At 40.5% G+C, this 16,910-nt stretch overlaps 2 protein-coding genes across 9 annotated transcripts in view; one reads left to right on the top strand and one right to left on the bottom strand.

Annotated features, from left to right (window-relative positions):
* Positions 1-6,066: 6,066 nt before the first annotated feature.
* SEC61G (SEC61 translocon subunit gamma) lies at positions 6,067-9,091 on the top strand. Of its 3 annotated transcripts, none has more exons than XM_015619885.3 (4): positions 6,067-6,161; positions 6,908-7,007; positions 8,004-8,106; positions 8,942-9,089. In XM_015619885.3, the coding sequence occupies exons 2-4, from the start codon at positions 6,914-6,916 to the stop codon at positions 8,949-8,951; spliced, it is 207 nt and encodes a 68-aa protein (XP_015475371.1). In that variant the 5' UTR covers positions 6,067-6,161; positions 6,908-6,913; the 3' UTR covers positions 8,952-9,089. The 3 variants fall into 3 exon arrangements, with proteins under 3 accessions (XP_015475371.1, XP_033367872.1, XP_015475372.1); XM_033511981.1 differs by lacking the exon at positions 6,067-6,161 and adding an exon at positions 6,436-6,819 and having other exon boundaries at positions 8,942-9,091; XM_015619886.3 differs by lacking the exon at positions 6,067-6,161 and adding an exon at positions 6,437-6,823 and having other exon boundaries at positions 8,942-9,091.
* A 1,279-nt stretch (positions 9,092-10,370) lies between these two features.
* TPK1 (thiamin pyrophosphokinase 1) overlaps positions 10,371-16,910 on the bottom strand; it is a 296,764-nt gene continuing 290,224 nt past the window's right edge. For 3 of the 6 annotated variants that reach the window (XM_015619879.2, XM_033511979.1, XM_033511980.1), the window contains one exon: positions 10,371-10,654. In XM_015619879.2, the coding sequence (XP_015475365.1) occupies positions 10,536-10,654 (119 nt within the window). In that variant the 3' untranslated portion in view covers positions 10,371-10,535. The remainder of the gene's footprint in view (positions 10,655-16,910) is intronic. The other 3 variants (XM_015619881.2, XM_015619882.2, XM_015619880.2) reach the window with 2 other exon arrangements.

Genomic DNA, 16,910 nt, shown 5'->3' with positions numbered 1-16,910 from the left:
CCCTTTCAGGCTGTTCTCCAATCACCTTTAAAGCTGGACTGTCTGCAGTTCAGAGACACTGACTCACTGAACAGCAGGTCCTATCAAAGCTCTTCAGCAAGACTGGAGTTTAAGTTTCCATTTATGTTTCTAACACAGAGAGTAAAGATATGTGAGGGCAGAAAGGAGCAAAAGGGAAGCACTCAAAAATATCTTCAAAAGAGTAGTGAAAAGTACATTAAAAAAAAAAAAGAAAAGAAACTGCAATTCTAGCTTTTTGAAGTCCAAGAATGATTCCCATCCCTGTAAAACCTTCCAAAGCTGATTTTCAATTCTGACTTACCCAAACTTCTCTGGATTCTTTTGCACTCAAGCTATTACACATTTAGAGTATGTTTCCAAGGCACCCCTTGGGAAAGCACATGCCTCCAGTGTGCCTGAAGCACACGGCTCCTGTACAAATTGGTGACATGTCTGCTTTAGCATAGATACTTGGCAAAATTCAGGAGATCTCAGCAGTATCACAAAAGTTTAACCTGAGCCAAAGGGAAATGTCCTATTTAATCTGAAGGTAGGAAAAAAGACAAGCAGGCAACCAACTCTATACAGATCAACTGGAGGGGAAAAAAAAAAGTTCAAAAAACTAGGAGCAAGAAGTTACTTTTCTTTTCAGTGGAAGGGAGGTTTTTTCTGCCTGTCCAACTCCATCCTTTCAGCTGCTCAATTTTGCCTACCTCTCAAATGGTTCTCACCCTTATAAAGCAGTGTCTCTCAACTTCCCTCAAATTTTCAGAGTTTTACACCAGGAAATTTTTAGAGTTTTACAGCTGAAGCAGCTTTTACCTCTCAAAAAAAAGATAGCATTCTGCCCCATACTCCTAGCCAGCTGGGATCCTGGACCTGTTTCATTTTATCTGTAATGGAACAGCTTTTGTACCAAAATGCATATAATGATAGTGGAACTGGAGCCCAGCTCAGCCAACCTCAGTCATGGGTCATGACCCCATTACATGGGATGGAACAGACATCCTGAGCTCCCAATGGAGTAGAAGGTGGAACATCACAGAAGGGAAAGGTATAGTTTACTCCATATCCCAAGAAGGAGCATGAGCCATGCTTCATGAATTAAGCGCAGATTTGCCAAAACATAGTAAAACAAGACTTTATAATGAAAAATCATCTTAAGGTTCAGAGTATTCCCAATTTTAATTCTCCCCTCCTTTTCTTTTTTTAATCTGAAGTGCTAATTAGTATTTCCACAACCACTAGTAGCATTTTTAAAGAAGGATTCAGTGATTTATTTGATAATATACACGAAAATCTTCATGTGGAAATGACAAAGTAAGGGACAAGGCCTGTATCATCAGCTGCTATTTATTAGAGCAAGACAAAATAAAAAAAACATTACAAGCACAGAATCAGAGAAACTAGTAAGCATTTGATTTTTATCTCTCTGACCTGAACAGCTGATGAATTATTATTCCTCTCTTAACTTCCCCGTATTTCTTTTGCTATGTAGAAACCTTCAGACATTTAATCTGAAGTATCATTTAGCAATGTCATTTTGTTATACTGCCCTTGTTTCTCTCCTGTTTTGTCTATCATTATACAAACACAAATCTCCAAAGAGCTCTCTTTAAAATAAAATGGAATACAGGCTTTTTTTTTTTTTTTTTTTTTTTCCAAAGATCATCTTTAAAATTATATACAAAAAAATCCAACACTGGTAAAAATACATTTTAACAGCAGTTCTCCCTCATCCCCGCATTTCATCTCCACTGAATATTAAGCAGCACAAATCAGAAGATGGGGCTTGTTGGCTGCTTCAGACTAGAAACATTTCACAACCACAGCATTAAAGCCTAATCTAGTGGCATTTATATAATTATTGAGGCTAAACCCCAAGACATGGACCACAAGCACTCCATTATTTCCTCCTGACCCCTAAATCTGAGTTATCATTTTCTTCTTAGCATTAATTCACCATTTATGTTCTTTCCCTGCATCTGTACAGATACTGAAGAGGGAAATAATCTTTCAGCCTTTCATAAATCATGCAGATGAGCTTATCAAGTCCAAACAGCCTCTGGATTGTTTAGGGGAATGAAAAGCTAAAATTAATTTTTAAATGTCAGAAGTACATAGGTATTCCAATGGTTTTTCAAGATATAAATTAATCAAACACATTTATGATAATGTAGAATTAAAAAAAGAAAAAAAGGTCCCATATATCTTAGCAATTTCTGAAGACTGAATTTTATAGCTATTTAGTCATCCAAGAACACTGACTGCCAAGCAACAGAGCATTATCATTACTTCAATCAATGGAGCTACTATGCTGCTCCCTCTGAAAATCTGAGAAGGCAGCTCCCTGCAGCAGTGTTCAACAAGGATGTCCCTTAACCTTTCCCACACCATCACCTTGCTTTCTCCTCTCTCTCTTCCTTCTCAACATTATTCCCTTGTTTGGGCTGTAAATCTCTGCTATTGTCTGGTCTTTGCTCTCTGCTGTTTTCTGACCCAGAGCATAAACAGATGCCCACTGGCTGCAGTGACCCATCCTCCTTGCATACATGAGTCCACAAGTGGCCACCTTCCTAGTTTCCTTAGAATTTTTCTTCACTTTTGCTGCCACTCTGTATAGCCATTTTCCTCTTAAATTCATAAAGGAAAGTCAAATTGTCCCCAGATGCTGCTCTTGCTCAAACAGTCCATCCCTCCCAAGAATCACCCTGAGGAAGAAGCCAATGTTTTGCTTTGCCTCCTCCATTTAAAATGCTGAATGGCCTGCCACAAGGCAGGCTTAAGAGATCCTGGACATAGTGCTGGCTGTGCCTTCTGCCTACCCACTCATCCCTCTGGCTCTTCCTACAGGGGAGCTGCTGTCCATCACGGGATGGGTTGGGATGGGAAGGAGACAGCTCAGCAAGACTTCATATCACAAAGTACAACTTTTTTGTGCAGCCACAGGAAACCTGCCAAGACCACTACAAGTACTTTCTTCTAGCACTTGGGGAGTAATCCTTCAAACAAGAAAGCCAGACTGGCAGGTCTCCCCACTCTGGGATACAGAGTGGAGTGCTGCCCCTGCCACCGAGCTGCTGCTGAGGCCAGGCAGCACCAGCCTCATGGGAACCTGAGCAGGACCTGCCTGGGACTGGAGCAGACTCAGGGTAGGAAAAAGGTTGGGGTTATACCCCACAATGGAACAGAGAAGCTTGGAGACCTGTTCAGACAGAGCTACTGCTCTGTCCTTCCCACAACCACTTGGGGACAACATATATGCCATCCCACCATACAGAAGCTGAGCTGCCTCTCATACTGAAGTTTGTGTCTTTTCTCCTCTCAGCTGATCCCAAAATTATGTTTGCTGCAGCTTCCAGCAGCTCTCTGGCTCCTGCCATCCCACCATGTTCTGCAGGCTGCAGTGGGATCTGTGCTGTGGCAGGTGGGCAGCATGGAATGGGAGAGGCTAAAGAGGAGGCTGATCTCACTCTCCATGTGTATGTCCTGATCCAGGGGGATGGGTGTCATACAACAGTCTGATGTGCCCATTGTTAAATGAAGATATTTATCTAGCATGTCCTCAAAAGGACAAGAACAAACTACAAACCAAAATGTGCAAATATGCAAAGTAAAACTGTCATCAAAAGAAGTCCCTCTCATCCTTGGAACCCAGAGAGGATGAAAACCTTCTCTACCCCCCCTGCCTCCCCCCACCAAAGTGGCTCCAGTTTATGTGACATTCAGAAGCAAATCAGCACTAGTACATACTGCATAGGATAAAAATGGTCTTTTTTACTGTTGAGGGAATGGTTATGTATTGCTTAGATGTTGCCATAAAAGCAGACTTGAAAAACTGCCATGAAAGTTCACCTGTGCAAGTACACCACTTTCTTCCCCAATCTTGCAAGAACCATAAAGAAGTAGAAACAAAACACCCTAGTAGCAGTCTGGCTTTCAATGAAAAAAAAAAAAAATACACATGCCGAGGAGATGGAAACCTTCCCCTATCTTCCTAAGTGCAGAAGGCTCTTTGAAAATATATATAGAACAGTAACATAGTTGCCATGAAGACCAAGTCTAAGTAACCACATATTAGCTCAAGGACACAAAAAACCCCATAAATGCTGGAAAATCATGTGAGGAGAAGAAAAAATGCTTTCTGCGCACAAATCAGGACTCTGCCTCTCTCCTAAGCTGCTGAAGTCCAAACTTGCAACCTGGCAGGCAAAGAGCTCATCATGGCAGAGTGAAGGAAGCTGAGACAGGAAAATTGATACCTTTCACCCCACCCTAGAGAACCCACAGTACAAACTTATGACAAAGCCACATTGTTAAGACATGCAAGATGTGCTATGTTTCTCCAGAACATTTTTCCCCAGGAAAAACAACTTAAAATAGAGAATTTTAGGGGAATACTTTTTAAAATAAATAGCTAATCCAACCAGAAAACTGTGTCATTAATTGTTTCATACCCATGTCTTCTTTTTTCAGGTTAATTTTTTCCCAGTCAGTGCCTTTTGGTTACATCCACTGTGGGGATGGTTCACAGCAAGAATCCTCATGCAGCACAGCTGGAAATGTGTTTCCTCTGTTGGTCAGTCTCTGGCATTTATCTGTAACACTGAAGGGAAAAACCCAAATAAGACAAAGCCCACCAAAAAGTCTCTACGTGTGGATTCTCATTCAAAGGTTCAGCAATCTACTCTGCCCCACCACACACTGTGCACTATGGCTATCAGGCCCTTTGCTGCTTTCCTTAGGGATCTTCCTGTCCTCTTCCTTCCATTCTGGCAGACTTCAGACTGGCCTCAAAGACAAGAGCCAAATTATACACATATCTGCTGTGGGAGGCCTGACTGACACTCTAATCTTTCTATGTTGGTGTATGAATGGAGAGGTACAGAGAATTTGGCCACCAAAATTACAGCCCCATCTGAGAAACAGTGCTAATGAATTTTCATTCAAAGCAAAATCCAATCCAAAGGTGGAGTTCTGGAGAAAACCTGTACAGGACCTCAGGCCAATAACCCTCCAATGCCAAGCAGAGAGCTCATCTCTGAAAGAGGTCAGTAATACTGAGGGACCTGCCCTGTGGCCAGAGACAAAGAAGGTGGTTGTCAAAATCTCATGGAATGACCAAGTTTTCCCTACTGTGATGTGATGGTACTTTACCTGTTATGAAGGCTGTCAGCAAAAATTTAAGCCCAGAAAATATTTTGTGCACACTTAGATGCAACAGGGAGTTGAGATCAGCAAAGCATTTGCTAAGCTGGCTGCAAAGGCCCCACAGTTTAATGAATAAATAATAAGCTTTGGATACTTAATATAAACCCAGAGGTGGCATCAACCAGGAACAGAGCTCTAGAGCAAAATCAATAACATAAAAAGCAAAGTAAGGATAAAAAAAGTAAATTCATTTTGTCTGTGTTCTTCCTTTATGCATTACATGATGAAGCAGCAGGGAAGTGCTCCCTTAGGCAGTGACAGCATCTTTCCCCCTCATGCAAGGAAGTGTCCTACGCTACACCTGTGGTGCTGAAATGCACGGAGCTTTCCCACCTCTGAGCACTGCTCACTTCTCTACGCAAGAAAAATCCTGTGTTTTCAAAGGTGATGAACTCCCTTAGTTCCCAGTGCCTCCAACATATTCAGAGAATCAATTAGGTAGGAAAAGACCTCTGAGATCGAGTCCAACCCATGTCCTAACACCACCTTGACAACCACACCACTGCACTGAGTGCCACATCCAGTCTTTCCTTAAACACCTCCAGGGTCAGTGACTCCACCAGCTCCCTGAGCAGCCCATTCCAATATCTAATCACCCTGTCGAGGAGGAAATTCCTCCTAAAGTCCAACCTAAACCTCCCCTGGGGCAGCTTGAGACTGTGTTCTCTAATCCTTGTCCCTGTCTGTGTGGGAGAACGGTGGGCACGGAAAGCAAACACGCTGCCAGAGGCCGCAGAGGCGCTGCCGGGGCGGGTCGTCCCTCACGGCTGTGCCCGGGCCCCGCCGGCGACAACGGGAGGAGCGACAGGCGGCGGAAACCGGAAAGGGAATAAACACTCCAAGTAAAACCCCGCCCTCAGAAAGCCTCATTTTCCACCCAAAACCCGCCCCGCCCGCCGCCGTGACGTCACGCGCTCCGCCGCTCAGTGCGACGTGTCCCTCGGCCGGCGGTGAGGGCGGCTCGGGGGCCCGGCTGTCCCCGGGATCGGGGATGGGGGACCCGGGTGTCCCCGGGAGACCAGGATAAGGGATGGGGGCTGTGCGACGGGGCCAGGGATGGGGCCAGGGATGGGGGATCGCAGGGACTGCGGCAGGCAGGGCCCCTCAGCCGGAGCGAGGGGGAATGGAGTCGCTGGGGACGGGAGAGGGGCCGGCATCGTGCCAGGAGCCTCCTAGCAGGGGGATTAATGATTAATATGGATTAATGGGAGCAAATTGCTCCGGTGGGTGTCCTGCCTGCTGTGGCAATGCCGGCACACGCCTGCGGTGGGAACAAGGCTCGGCCAGAGCATTTTCTCCGTGCTCACCCACCCCTCGGCAGCTTCTGGCGTGGGGGTCTCCTCAAACCGGCGGCTTTGGTCTATTTAGACGCCTTTGGTGGTGTTCTCAGAAACACGGCATAGGACATAAGCTGAAAGCCAAACTGTGATGGAGCTGTTATTTTCTTCTGGGCTGAAAGGCACAATTTTCCATATTTTTTTTCCTCTTGCAATCAGAAATAGGCCCTCATGTTTATTTGCTGAAACAGTGTCTTCATTTCCTGCTAAGTGGAAGTATCTTTGGTTGGAATATGACACTTTGGGATATTGTAAGCCTTTAACGAGTTTTGTAGGTAACTGCTACTTCTGTAATTGAAAAGTTCTGGTTTTCAGTATATATGTGGAACCATCAATGCTAAATGTGTCTGTCCTTGCAGGCAATCATGGATCAGGTAATGCAGTTTGTGGAACCCAGCCGTCAGTTTGTAAAAGATTCCATACGACTTGTTAAGAGATGCACCAAGCCTGACAGGAAAGGTAATGCACACAAAAGCCCAGAACACAATCCTTATTTCATCTTGTAGCTTTACACGTGTCTTTCCATATGTCACTTCTGTTGATTTGTTTGCTGTGGATGTTTCTCAGTTGCCAATATGAGATTTACACTTGAGCTTTAGTTGTCTAGATGTCAATGTGTTCAAGGTTCTGGCTGTAATAAACTTGAGCATGTTCTTTTCTGGTATGTACACAGGAGTGTGAGTGGTCCTAAAATTCACCTTGGGAGAGAGGTTAAGTAGCTGAAATTCAGTTCTCCACAGTTGTCAGTCATTGCCTGCCTGATTGGGACGGGAACCATGTTGTGGCTGGGAGTATGGAAGAGGAGGTTTTGGAGTAGAGGCCCCAGAGGGAAGCTATAACTAAAACCAGAATGCAACTGGTCCTCCTTACTGAAAGTTACAGTGCTTTATTCATGTGCTCAGGGTGAACAGGTCTGTGATTTAAGTTTGCTATTGAGATCCATAAAGAATTTCATTCCTTGTCAGACTGGCAAGTTTCTGAGGGGCTGTTGACCTTCTTGGTCAACTTCATGGTTGCTGTCCAAAAGTAATTGAAAAAACCCCAGGTACCTGAGTTTTTGTAGGGTGGTACGGTGCTGTTCCTCTGTGACAGACACAAATACAGATTTTTCATTTTTGATGCTGTATTGAAGATTACTTTCAGGGCTTGTAAGGATGTAAAGGAAGCATAATGGGATCAATGTTCCATGAATTGTCATTGTGGATATTTTTGTTTCTGCTTATTTTAAAGATTGTGATCGGCCATTCTTTGTGGCCATTCTTTGTCTTTTCTCTCTGAAAATCTTACCAGTCTTCTGAAAAAGTGGATTTGTTTCTCAGGATCTGTGCAGATTTTCAAGTGTTTTCAGTGTTAACATGGCTCTGTGAAGAGAGACCTCTCCTTTGGTCACTGCAGTGCACCTCTGCCTGCTGTACATGAGACTTCTTGACAAATTTTTTTGTTTGTTTTTTGCAGAGTTCCAGAAGATTGCCATGGCAACAGCAATAGGCTTTGCAATAATGGGATTTATTGGTTTCTTTGTCAAATTGATCCATATCCCTATCAACAATATAATTGTGTAAGTGAATATGGCATTCAATTTCACTAGTTTCACCTGTTCAGTTTTAAACAGAGGACATTAGTGAGCCCTATGGGACCCATGTTGTTTTAATGTCTGTGCATTTCACATGTTAGTGTAATATGACAAGTATTACTCGATTCAATGGGCTTTGTGAACAATGTTAATGAACTTTATGTTAATTCAGCCTGCTGCAAAGTATTAGATCCATAGTTCTTAATTTTTTTTTGAGTATTCTGCTTCAAAACTGAACATGAGATATTTTGATTTCTAGTTCCTCAGTGTATGTTTAACCGTAGAACATTTACCTTATTTGGATGTTATATACTCTTACTGTTTCCTGTTTATAATTTGGGTATCCAAAGTAAACGGATGGATGGTAAGTTAAGGAAAACTGAGTGGGTGTGCTGTAGGATGACAGGGCACAGAACAAAGTTAGTCTTGTTTCATTTACTGAGTGCTAGATATGTTGAAACATTGTTTGATGTGTAAAATCCCTTTTGGAATGAATGTTACATCATGAAAAATTTGAACTTAAAGTTGACTGGCACCATGGTACTAACATATTAACAGTACCAGTTAAAACTCCTCTTATTCTCCAGAGATGATGGGATCCCCTCTCCAGCACTGGAGGAGGTTAAAGACCATTCTGTGTCCATGACTTCCTTATACCTGTAGGAGTGGTTGGTCATCTAGGCAAGGAGCATTTGAAAATGGGAAATAAGCTGTAATGGTTGTCCTAACAAGGCAGTGGTGGGAGGATAAGTAAGACTTCAAGTGAGATCACTTGATCACACTTCATTAGTTGAAACTGATTACTTTGTTCTCTCAACAGAGGTGGCTGAATGTTCATCATGAAGAAGACACTTGTGACACCTGCTACAGTGATTTCACAGCTTTCGTTTGTTTGATATTAAACAAGCTTAATTTGGGTTTTCAAACATTCTTGTCATCTTATTTCTTTTTTAAAGTGTATGTGATCATACCCGTCTACAGGCTTTACAGGCTTTTTATTTTTCGTAATAGTAGTTGTGTGCTTTACTTCTTTTGTTACTTCTTTTAACTGTAGTAGAATCATTCAGGTGGGAAGGAAGCTAGGAAGATGTCTAGTGCAGTGTCCTGCTTGAAGCTGGGTCAGTGTTGCATTCCAATGAGGTTGCCTAAGGTTTTCTCTAAATACTGAAAGCTTCCAAGGGGCACAGCTGTATGACCTCTTTTCAGGAGCTGTTTACAAAGCAGTAAATTAAGCTTTGGAACAGCATTGTTCCAGCAAAAGCAGAATGCAAGAAAACAGCATTTCCATATCCTTTCAAGTGGTGTTGTGAAAGTGTATGGGAGTTCTTGTCACTAATTTCTGGAATTGTCATAATTATCACTAATTCCTTTCTGCATTTGGCAGTCATACTCCTACTAGGTTATAGTATGTACTTGATAGGGAAAAAAACACCTCTTGTCAAACAAAGAAATTGAATTGCCAGTCCTTATTCTGATGGCATAATTAAAAAATCCAAACATAATTGATTACTGAGATGTACCATTTGAGGATAATTTAGTTGTCAGAGACACTGAGCAGTCCTTCAGCAAATCCACAACTTGCTCACACTGTTGGATAGGATATACACTCATTTTGGATCCTATTCTGTACATAAAATTGTAAAGGCCCCTGTGTATTGACCTGGAAGTTTCCATTATTTTAAATGACTGCATATTTTGATTTTAAGAACTAAGCCTGCAAAAACTGGTAGGTGCAGTGCTCTTCCTCCTCAGACTCAGAGACTGAAACATTTAATTCACTTCAAAAAATCTTACTGAAAGCATTTGATATTTGCAGAAGATACAATGGTACTTCTATTACTTTAAAAACAATACTGGGACATCTGATACTGGTATTCCAGCAAAATTGAAGCTTCTTCAGTACACCAACTTGCTTCTTAAGTAGCATAATTATTATTCTTGAAAAATCTTCATCAGCATCTACATATGTTACAAACCAGGATGGCAAAATGAGCTTAACTAATTTTAGTGCTATCACCTTGCAATACGGTTATATATGTGCAACTGGGTACTGTATTTCCATTTGGCAGGAGGGGGAAAATGGTTTTGTATTGGAATAAAATACTTTGTAAAAGTAGCCTCAACTAACCAGATAAACAGCACCAGTTTCTTTACATTCATTTCAGTTTGTGGTTGTACTGAGTGGCTGCTCATGCATCTTCTGATTAAGTAGTGTGAGTTTCCAGAATGAAGTACTCTATTACTTCAAGTAATTTTGATTCAATCTCAGGTGAGTTTTATTTCAGACTTGTTTTTCATTAAATACAGAAAACCACTGCCTGCTTATATCTTGCAGCAGCTTTACTGTCTTAATTCAGTGAAATTTTATAATAATTTGAGTTGTGTCAGATCAGAAAAGGCAGCTGTAGCTGATCTCATCTCTTGATAGCCATTGTCCACAGCAAAGGTTTGTCTGTCTCGATGGTCACAATCCCAGAGTTGTCATAGGTGTTGGAAGTACTGACGAGTGTTCCAAACTTCAGCACCTGGTTAGCTGTGAAAAGAAGAGACTGATTTTATAGTTGTAGAGAACTATAAAAGGACATCAGTGCATTTGTTTTGAAAGACCACTGCTCCCTCAAAGAACAAAGAAGTAGCTGAATTAATCTAACCCAAATAAACTAGTTATCTAGTTAGAAGGCTTGTATGAGATTTTTCAATGATCTGAAGAGGCAATAAATTAATTCCCAAATTAACAGTTTGAGTTTACAGCAGATTATTACAAAAGCAGTTTGTTGGATAATCCTCAGTTTCACATCTGGAAATTTATATTTAATTAGGATCAGTTCAAGTACTAGTGCTAGAAAAGGTATTTAAGGTAAAACAAAGAGGATCTTACTGTAGTTTCAAACTTGGGATTTACTTTAGCTGAGCAACAAGCTTATAATCTTTTAAAACATGAACAGTTCTAGAGCAAAGACCAGCTGTGAAAAGGGACACCATTTAACAACTTTGAATTAAGGGGCTTAACATCTATTGCATGTGGGGTAGGTGTTTATGTACATTAGAAACCAAGGGCCATTACTCTAACAAAAAACAAACTGTGTGGTTTAAGTTCTGCCTTTCATTCCTCCCCTTTTTGAGATAGCATCATTTGCATGTTGCAAATATGCCAGCTTCATCAAAGGCACTCTAGAACTACTCAGTTCTGTGGTAGTCCTAGATCATAGAAAGGTTCAGAGTAAGGACTCTTAATACTGTCTTTTGCTTTAGTCTGTAAAACAAGCCAAATGACAGCTCTTACCCACTTTTTGGAAAGGAAAAGCCTTTCCATGGAGCACACGAGAGCTGCAACTAGGGAGGATTGTTCTGGAATATCAGCAAGTCTCTGTGACCTGTCAGAATTGCCAAATTGTGCATTGATATCAAAATAAAAATCTTCTGTATTTGCTATTAAGTGACCCACTGCAAAGGAAGATTTCCCTGTGGTCAAAAGGAGTGCAAAACTTCCTAAGCTTTATGTTGTGATTTGCACAGGAGATGGATTTTCCAGTGTTGGATATGAATGCTGGCTATAGTGAGCTTGGGTGTAGTGCATTACTACAATGCATGTTACACTGTCTACCCCTTGCTGGAAGCTGAGCAGGAAGAGCTGATCTTGCCAGGTTCTATGGCTTTAAAAAGAAGGACATTCAGACAAAAGCCAGGACATTTAGCTCAGTGTCTCTTCTGCCAAATCTGTGCTTGCTGCTACTTATTCCTGCTCCTACGCTTGTTATCAGCTTGAAGTGAACTGAAGAGGAGGTTTCAGCTGCTAGCTGAATTTGTTGGAATGAGAGAGTAACACCCAAGTTTCACTACTGCAAATGGAAGAGTTCTGCCATTTGAAGTTCAGGACCTGGGAGCACAACTGCAACGCAGTGCAGAAATCCAGGAAAAAGAAAAGAAAACCCCTCTCCAGTACTACTGTACTAGATCAAATATGTAGCTAAAATAAAGGTGCTAGATTCTGACAGGATGCTTTCAGACACAACAGTACCAGGCAGGCTCCTAGACAAATGCCAGGATGAAGGAGTTTTGGTGTTTGCCTTTGGAAGACACAGCTGAGGCCACAGGAGTTGTGTCTTGACAGAAAACACAGATTTCCCCATTTGCAGGTAAACAAGTCATTTAATGCTGAGGTAACACATGGGTAGAGTTCCCTGAGTAAAAAAACTCCCAAAATACTGTGTTAAGTGCTGTGGTCAAGCTATGAATGTTTCCAGTCAGTTTAAAGTAGGAAAGAAGCTTAAATGATTTAAAACATTTGCTGACACACAAATTACCTTCTTTTGGTTACAACATATTGAAGCTTGAAGGGGGTGGGGGGGAAGAACTTTGTTGGTGAAGTGCTGTATAAACCCACTCATTTAGTATCATTTACTGCTTCTTGCTGAAGACTCAGAATAATACTTAATGTTTCACAGCTTTGCATATAAAATAATGGCTCTGCAGAAGGCAAGAATTAACAACAACATGGCAGCTTAATGAAACAAAATCTAAAGCCATATTTCTCAGTGCATAAAATCAAATGAAAATTGGAACCTTTTTTTCCCCCTTTCAATAGAAAATTCTTGCCCACTAGATGGAGCCTTTAATCTTTATCAGGTTTTCTGGTGGGCAAGGATCGCAGTGTGAAATGCTGAAATGAAAAAAATGCAAAAACTATGAAACAGTACTGCTGATTCATGTGGCTCAAATGGAGCAATTCCAAGCTCTTGATTTCACAACCAGCCAACATTTAAACTCACATAATTAAAAATACATGTTTTCCATTCAATAGATGAACAGTAATTAATGTGAAAACCTAGGTTTGAGCCGGTAAAAGAAATAAGAAGGTATGCAAACCTACTGCTGCTAGGGAAACTTTCTGCTGTGTCATGCATTCTGATGGAAATTTACAAAGTTGAAGAAGTAAATTTTATCAGTTCACACCTAATCACCTGATCTCTTTTTTTTTTTTTTTAATGAATTTCAGTCTTATTTGTTAAGTCTTAGCAAGAACTTATGTCTTGGGGAAAAAAAAACCCAACCTATTACAACACCCTATTCGCTATTGAGATTACTTTTCAAAACACACATTCCAAAGAAAACCACCATTTTATTTTCTACTATTTAGTATTTATAGCTTTGCTATAATTGGGTACCAAATCAATTTTTAATAAAGGATTCCACACTGATTAAAACAAACAAAAAAATCCAAATCTCAAAACCCCTGGAAATTCTATAATTTTCTATTTAAAAGAAATCTTATTTTGGATCATTAAAAGCTTTCTGTTTGACCAATAGCAGTCTCTTGTTTTTTGTGAGAACTTTAAAGGGTTGATTTGGATAAGCCCATAAGTGATGAACTGAAATACCCCCCAGCATTAGAAGTTTTATTTGGTGCTTTGGTCCCAATCCAAACTGTGTTTACTGATAATGCATTGTTGATGAGAAAAATACCCAGGCTCCTCCATTGTAGCTATACTATTTTTTCATTACTCTCCATCTATCAAGTCAGCAAGGATTTCAATACTAAAAGCAAACACTGTTCCTGCCTTTTTTTGGAAGGGGAGAAAAAACCCCACCATTATCCCCCTCTCTTCCCCAAAACTCCCCAGCCAATGAAATCTGTCAGGAGACAGTTTTTTATGGTGTGCTTTATGTTCTTATCTTATTATGTGCTTATTGTTACTTATGTTAGTAACAAATATTTGTCTAATGGATTGCAGCACACCACTTACTCAGACCTAAACATGGGCATGGAGAGGACTGACTTTGATGGGGTAGCGGAGGAACATTTCTCTAGCAGTTTTTGTTGTGTTTAGATGAGGTGTTTTAATCTGCCAGGGTTTGAGAATGCTGGACATTATTTAAGAGAAGACATGTGTTGGGGTCAGAGATGCAAGGTATATATCTTTATCTGTAATGCCTAACTCTGACACCCAAAAAAGCACTGAGTTTCACATAGCATCATGGAGACAGCGGTTAGAGTAAGTAGAAAAAATTGAAAATGTAAATGTGTGAATTAGAAAGTTTCTTGAATCACTGGGTGAATGGGTTGAGGTTTAGAGTTTAAGGTAGTTTAGAGAGCAAGGGACAAGATGGAGGATTTAGGGTGTTGTCTCTTGTCCTTCTTCTTTCTTCTTCATGTTCTTTCCTAGAGGTTTTTGGGTAGTAGTAGGTGATTGGGTAGAAAATGCCGCAGTGCAGCACAAAGGTGTTGGGTCATTGGGTCACTAATAAAAATAACTTAGTTGGCACCTGTTAATTGGGTAAATGGACATATAAAAGACCTTGAAGAAGATCTTTGTTAGCCATTTTACCCCTTTTCTATCATAGTGCACATAGCTCCTTGTACCTTGTAATGCTGATAAGAAAAAATAAACAACTGAGGCCGAACGAGAGAAAAAACTAGCCTCCTGTCTCATCAGTCTTCAGTTCAAAGGGAAAAAGAACCCAAATCCAAAAGTCCATAAAGAGACAGACATGAAGACTGAGGGCATGTAGGTGAGCTTCCCAAAGGAGCATAATCACAAAGATCATTACTTCTTAGACAACTGTTTTGCTGACCAAATTACATGGCAGAAGAGAGCTCAGTAACCACAAGACTGGCAATTTCCACTATTTTGTTGCTCTTACTCTGATAATTTAAAAAAAACAAAAAACAAACAAATCCTAGGATGACATATGAAAAATGTTAATCTAGGAGGTAAAATTTTGGAAATTCATGAATCTTATGTATGCATGAACAACATGAATCTTATGAACTCAAGAACAACATTTGGAAATGTTAACAGAATGCAACCTATAGGTAATTAAGTCACATAAATAATTAAAAAAAATCCCAAACCTAAAAATCTGTTTTAAAATCTCATCCTACTTATACTTCTACCACAGTAGGGACTTATTTTTTGAGTGACTGGTACACAAGACCTGTTTGCAATCCTTGTGCTGCTCGCTTTCAGCCTGGAAACTGAGAAATAGTGTTGCCTACTTATAACTAGATTGGAGGTCATCATGTCAAGTGCTGCAAAAACGTTCTCATCATCGGGTAATTCCTCTTAGTGATTGCAGTCATGATCTAGTAGACTTATAAACATAATTTCCATGTTCCATTTTACTATTTAGGACACTTAAAAGTTCAGTCCAGAGAAAAGAGCTTATCTATCTAAAAAAGTATATCAATCAAGGTTTCATGTACATCTTAGAAGCTTCACTTAAGCAATGCTTGAGGGAGGCATGTACAGAATAAAACTTCATCCTAAACTTATGTCAAAACCAAATTGTGTCAGGGTCTCACTGCTGTTACCACAAATGACTAAGGACAAAATGCTATCATGGTAAGCATGTTCCACATAGACACTGAGATACTTATGCTATGCTTCCTTTTCTTAACTGTGTCTCAATTACTTCTGAAATATGTAAAGTCACACCTTGCTGGTTTCCACAACTGAAAAGAGCAACAAGGAAAGGAATACAACCAGATTGCCACTTCTGGCATGGATGTGGAGAATATTAAAATAATTAATTGATAATGAAAAGCTGTACTATAGTGAATGTAATCCTCTTCCCCCTAGGCAAATGCTGCATCAAAATGATAGAAAATTAAGATCAATAAGCTGAAACACATGCTAAAGTGAAATATTGAATCACCATTTGGTATCCTATTACAGTTTATCTGGAGAGGATTTCCCTGAAGTTCTGTGTTAGGAGCAAAAATCTGCATTTAAGTGGAGATGCATTAGTAATGCATGAGCTAGTACTTTGCAGGTCACCCTGTGTCTGCAGAGCAGCAGCATTAATTTTGCTATTTAAAAATAAAAATCCCAAGTAGTTTGTAGGCTGATTTTCCTTTCATTCCTCCTAGGTTTACACTTGTGGTTAGGCGGACTTCACTGGAGTTAATCTTGATTTACGCTGACGGATACAAAGGAAAAATTGGGTGCTTGATCTCTGTGCAGAGGGAACTGCAAAACTGGAAGTTGCAAATAACAGTAATTTACAATAAAGTATGAACTATTTTCAATACTAATACAACAGAAGTACCATAAAGACTTGCTGAGTCTGCTGGGAGGGGCTGACTAGCCTGGTAGTCAGATTCCCTCAGGGCCAAGGGGAGTTTTGAATAAGCAGAAATTGCATTGGGCATGTTTTATAACTATTGTAACTTTAGGTACCTGGTTTTGTGGCACAGAACAATGGTTTCATAATCTCAGTGCACTCATACAAGCAGACTTATGAAAGCATTGAGAGGATATGAGAGGAAGTGGGGCCAGCAGGCAGGGCCAGGTGGCTTTTCCACTGGTTCAGGTGCTAGCAAAGACTCTTGGCCAGGGCTGTGCAACACAGGCTGCCCGGCCTCACACTGGGGGGAATTTAGCAGGTTACAACAAAAGCTTAAAGGCTGTCAAAGCTTCACAATTTCATTTAAAAACAGAAAAAAATATATTAACAGAACCATGTGTCCTATCCTGGATAGAAATCACTGATGTTGAGAGAGCCTTCAGAAATGCAAATGAATATCAGAAGTTTTCAAATTTATTTCCAGCACACATTTTTTCCCACATATTTTTTCCAGCTTTGTTATAATGGCGGTACTGTAAGAGTAGCTCAAAGTCTTCCTGTCACATCACCTGCTTGGTGGCAATTTAAAATGATAAGCTGATAAAAATGATGCTAAGACTGCTTTCTACACGAAGGTCTCTGCTGCTACTACTGCTTCACCAAGACCAACAAGAATCATTAACTGTATGGAGTCTCTACAGATATTAAGAGCATTTTAGCAC

This window comes from Parus major, chromosome 2 (assembly GCF_001522545.3).
Source record: "Parus major isolate Abel chromosome 2, Parus_major1.1, whole genome shotgun sequence".
Classification (NCBI taxonomy): Eukaryota; Metazoa; Chordata; class Aves; order Passeriformes; family Paridae; genus Parus; species Parus major.
This window is presented reverse-complemented; position numbering and strand designations above follow the sequence as displayed.

Excerpts from the sequence above, each read along its gene's own strand:
- SEC61G (XM_033511981.1), top strand. The coding sequence starts at position 6,640 with ATGGAGCTGTTATTTTCTTCTGGGCTGAAAGGCACAATTTTCCATATT. Across the intron at positions 6,820-6,907 it reads GTAAGCCTTTAACGAGTTTT|GCAATCATGGATCAGGTAAT; the intron begins GTAGGTAACTGC and ends CTGTCCTTGCAG. Across the intron at positions 7,008-8,003 it reads CACCAAGCCTGACAGGAAAG|AGTTCCAGAAGATTGCCATG; the intron begins GTAATGCACACA and ends TGTTTTTTGCAG.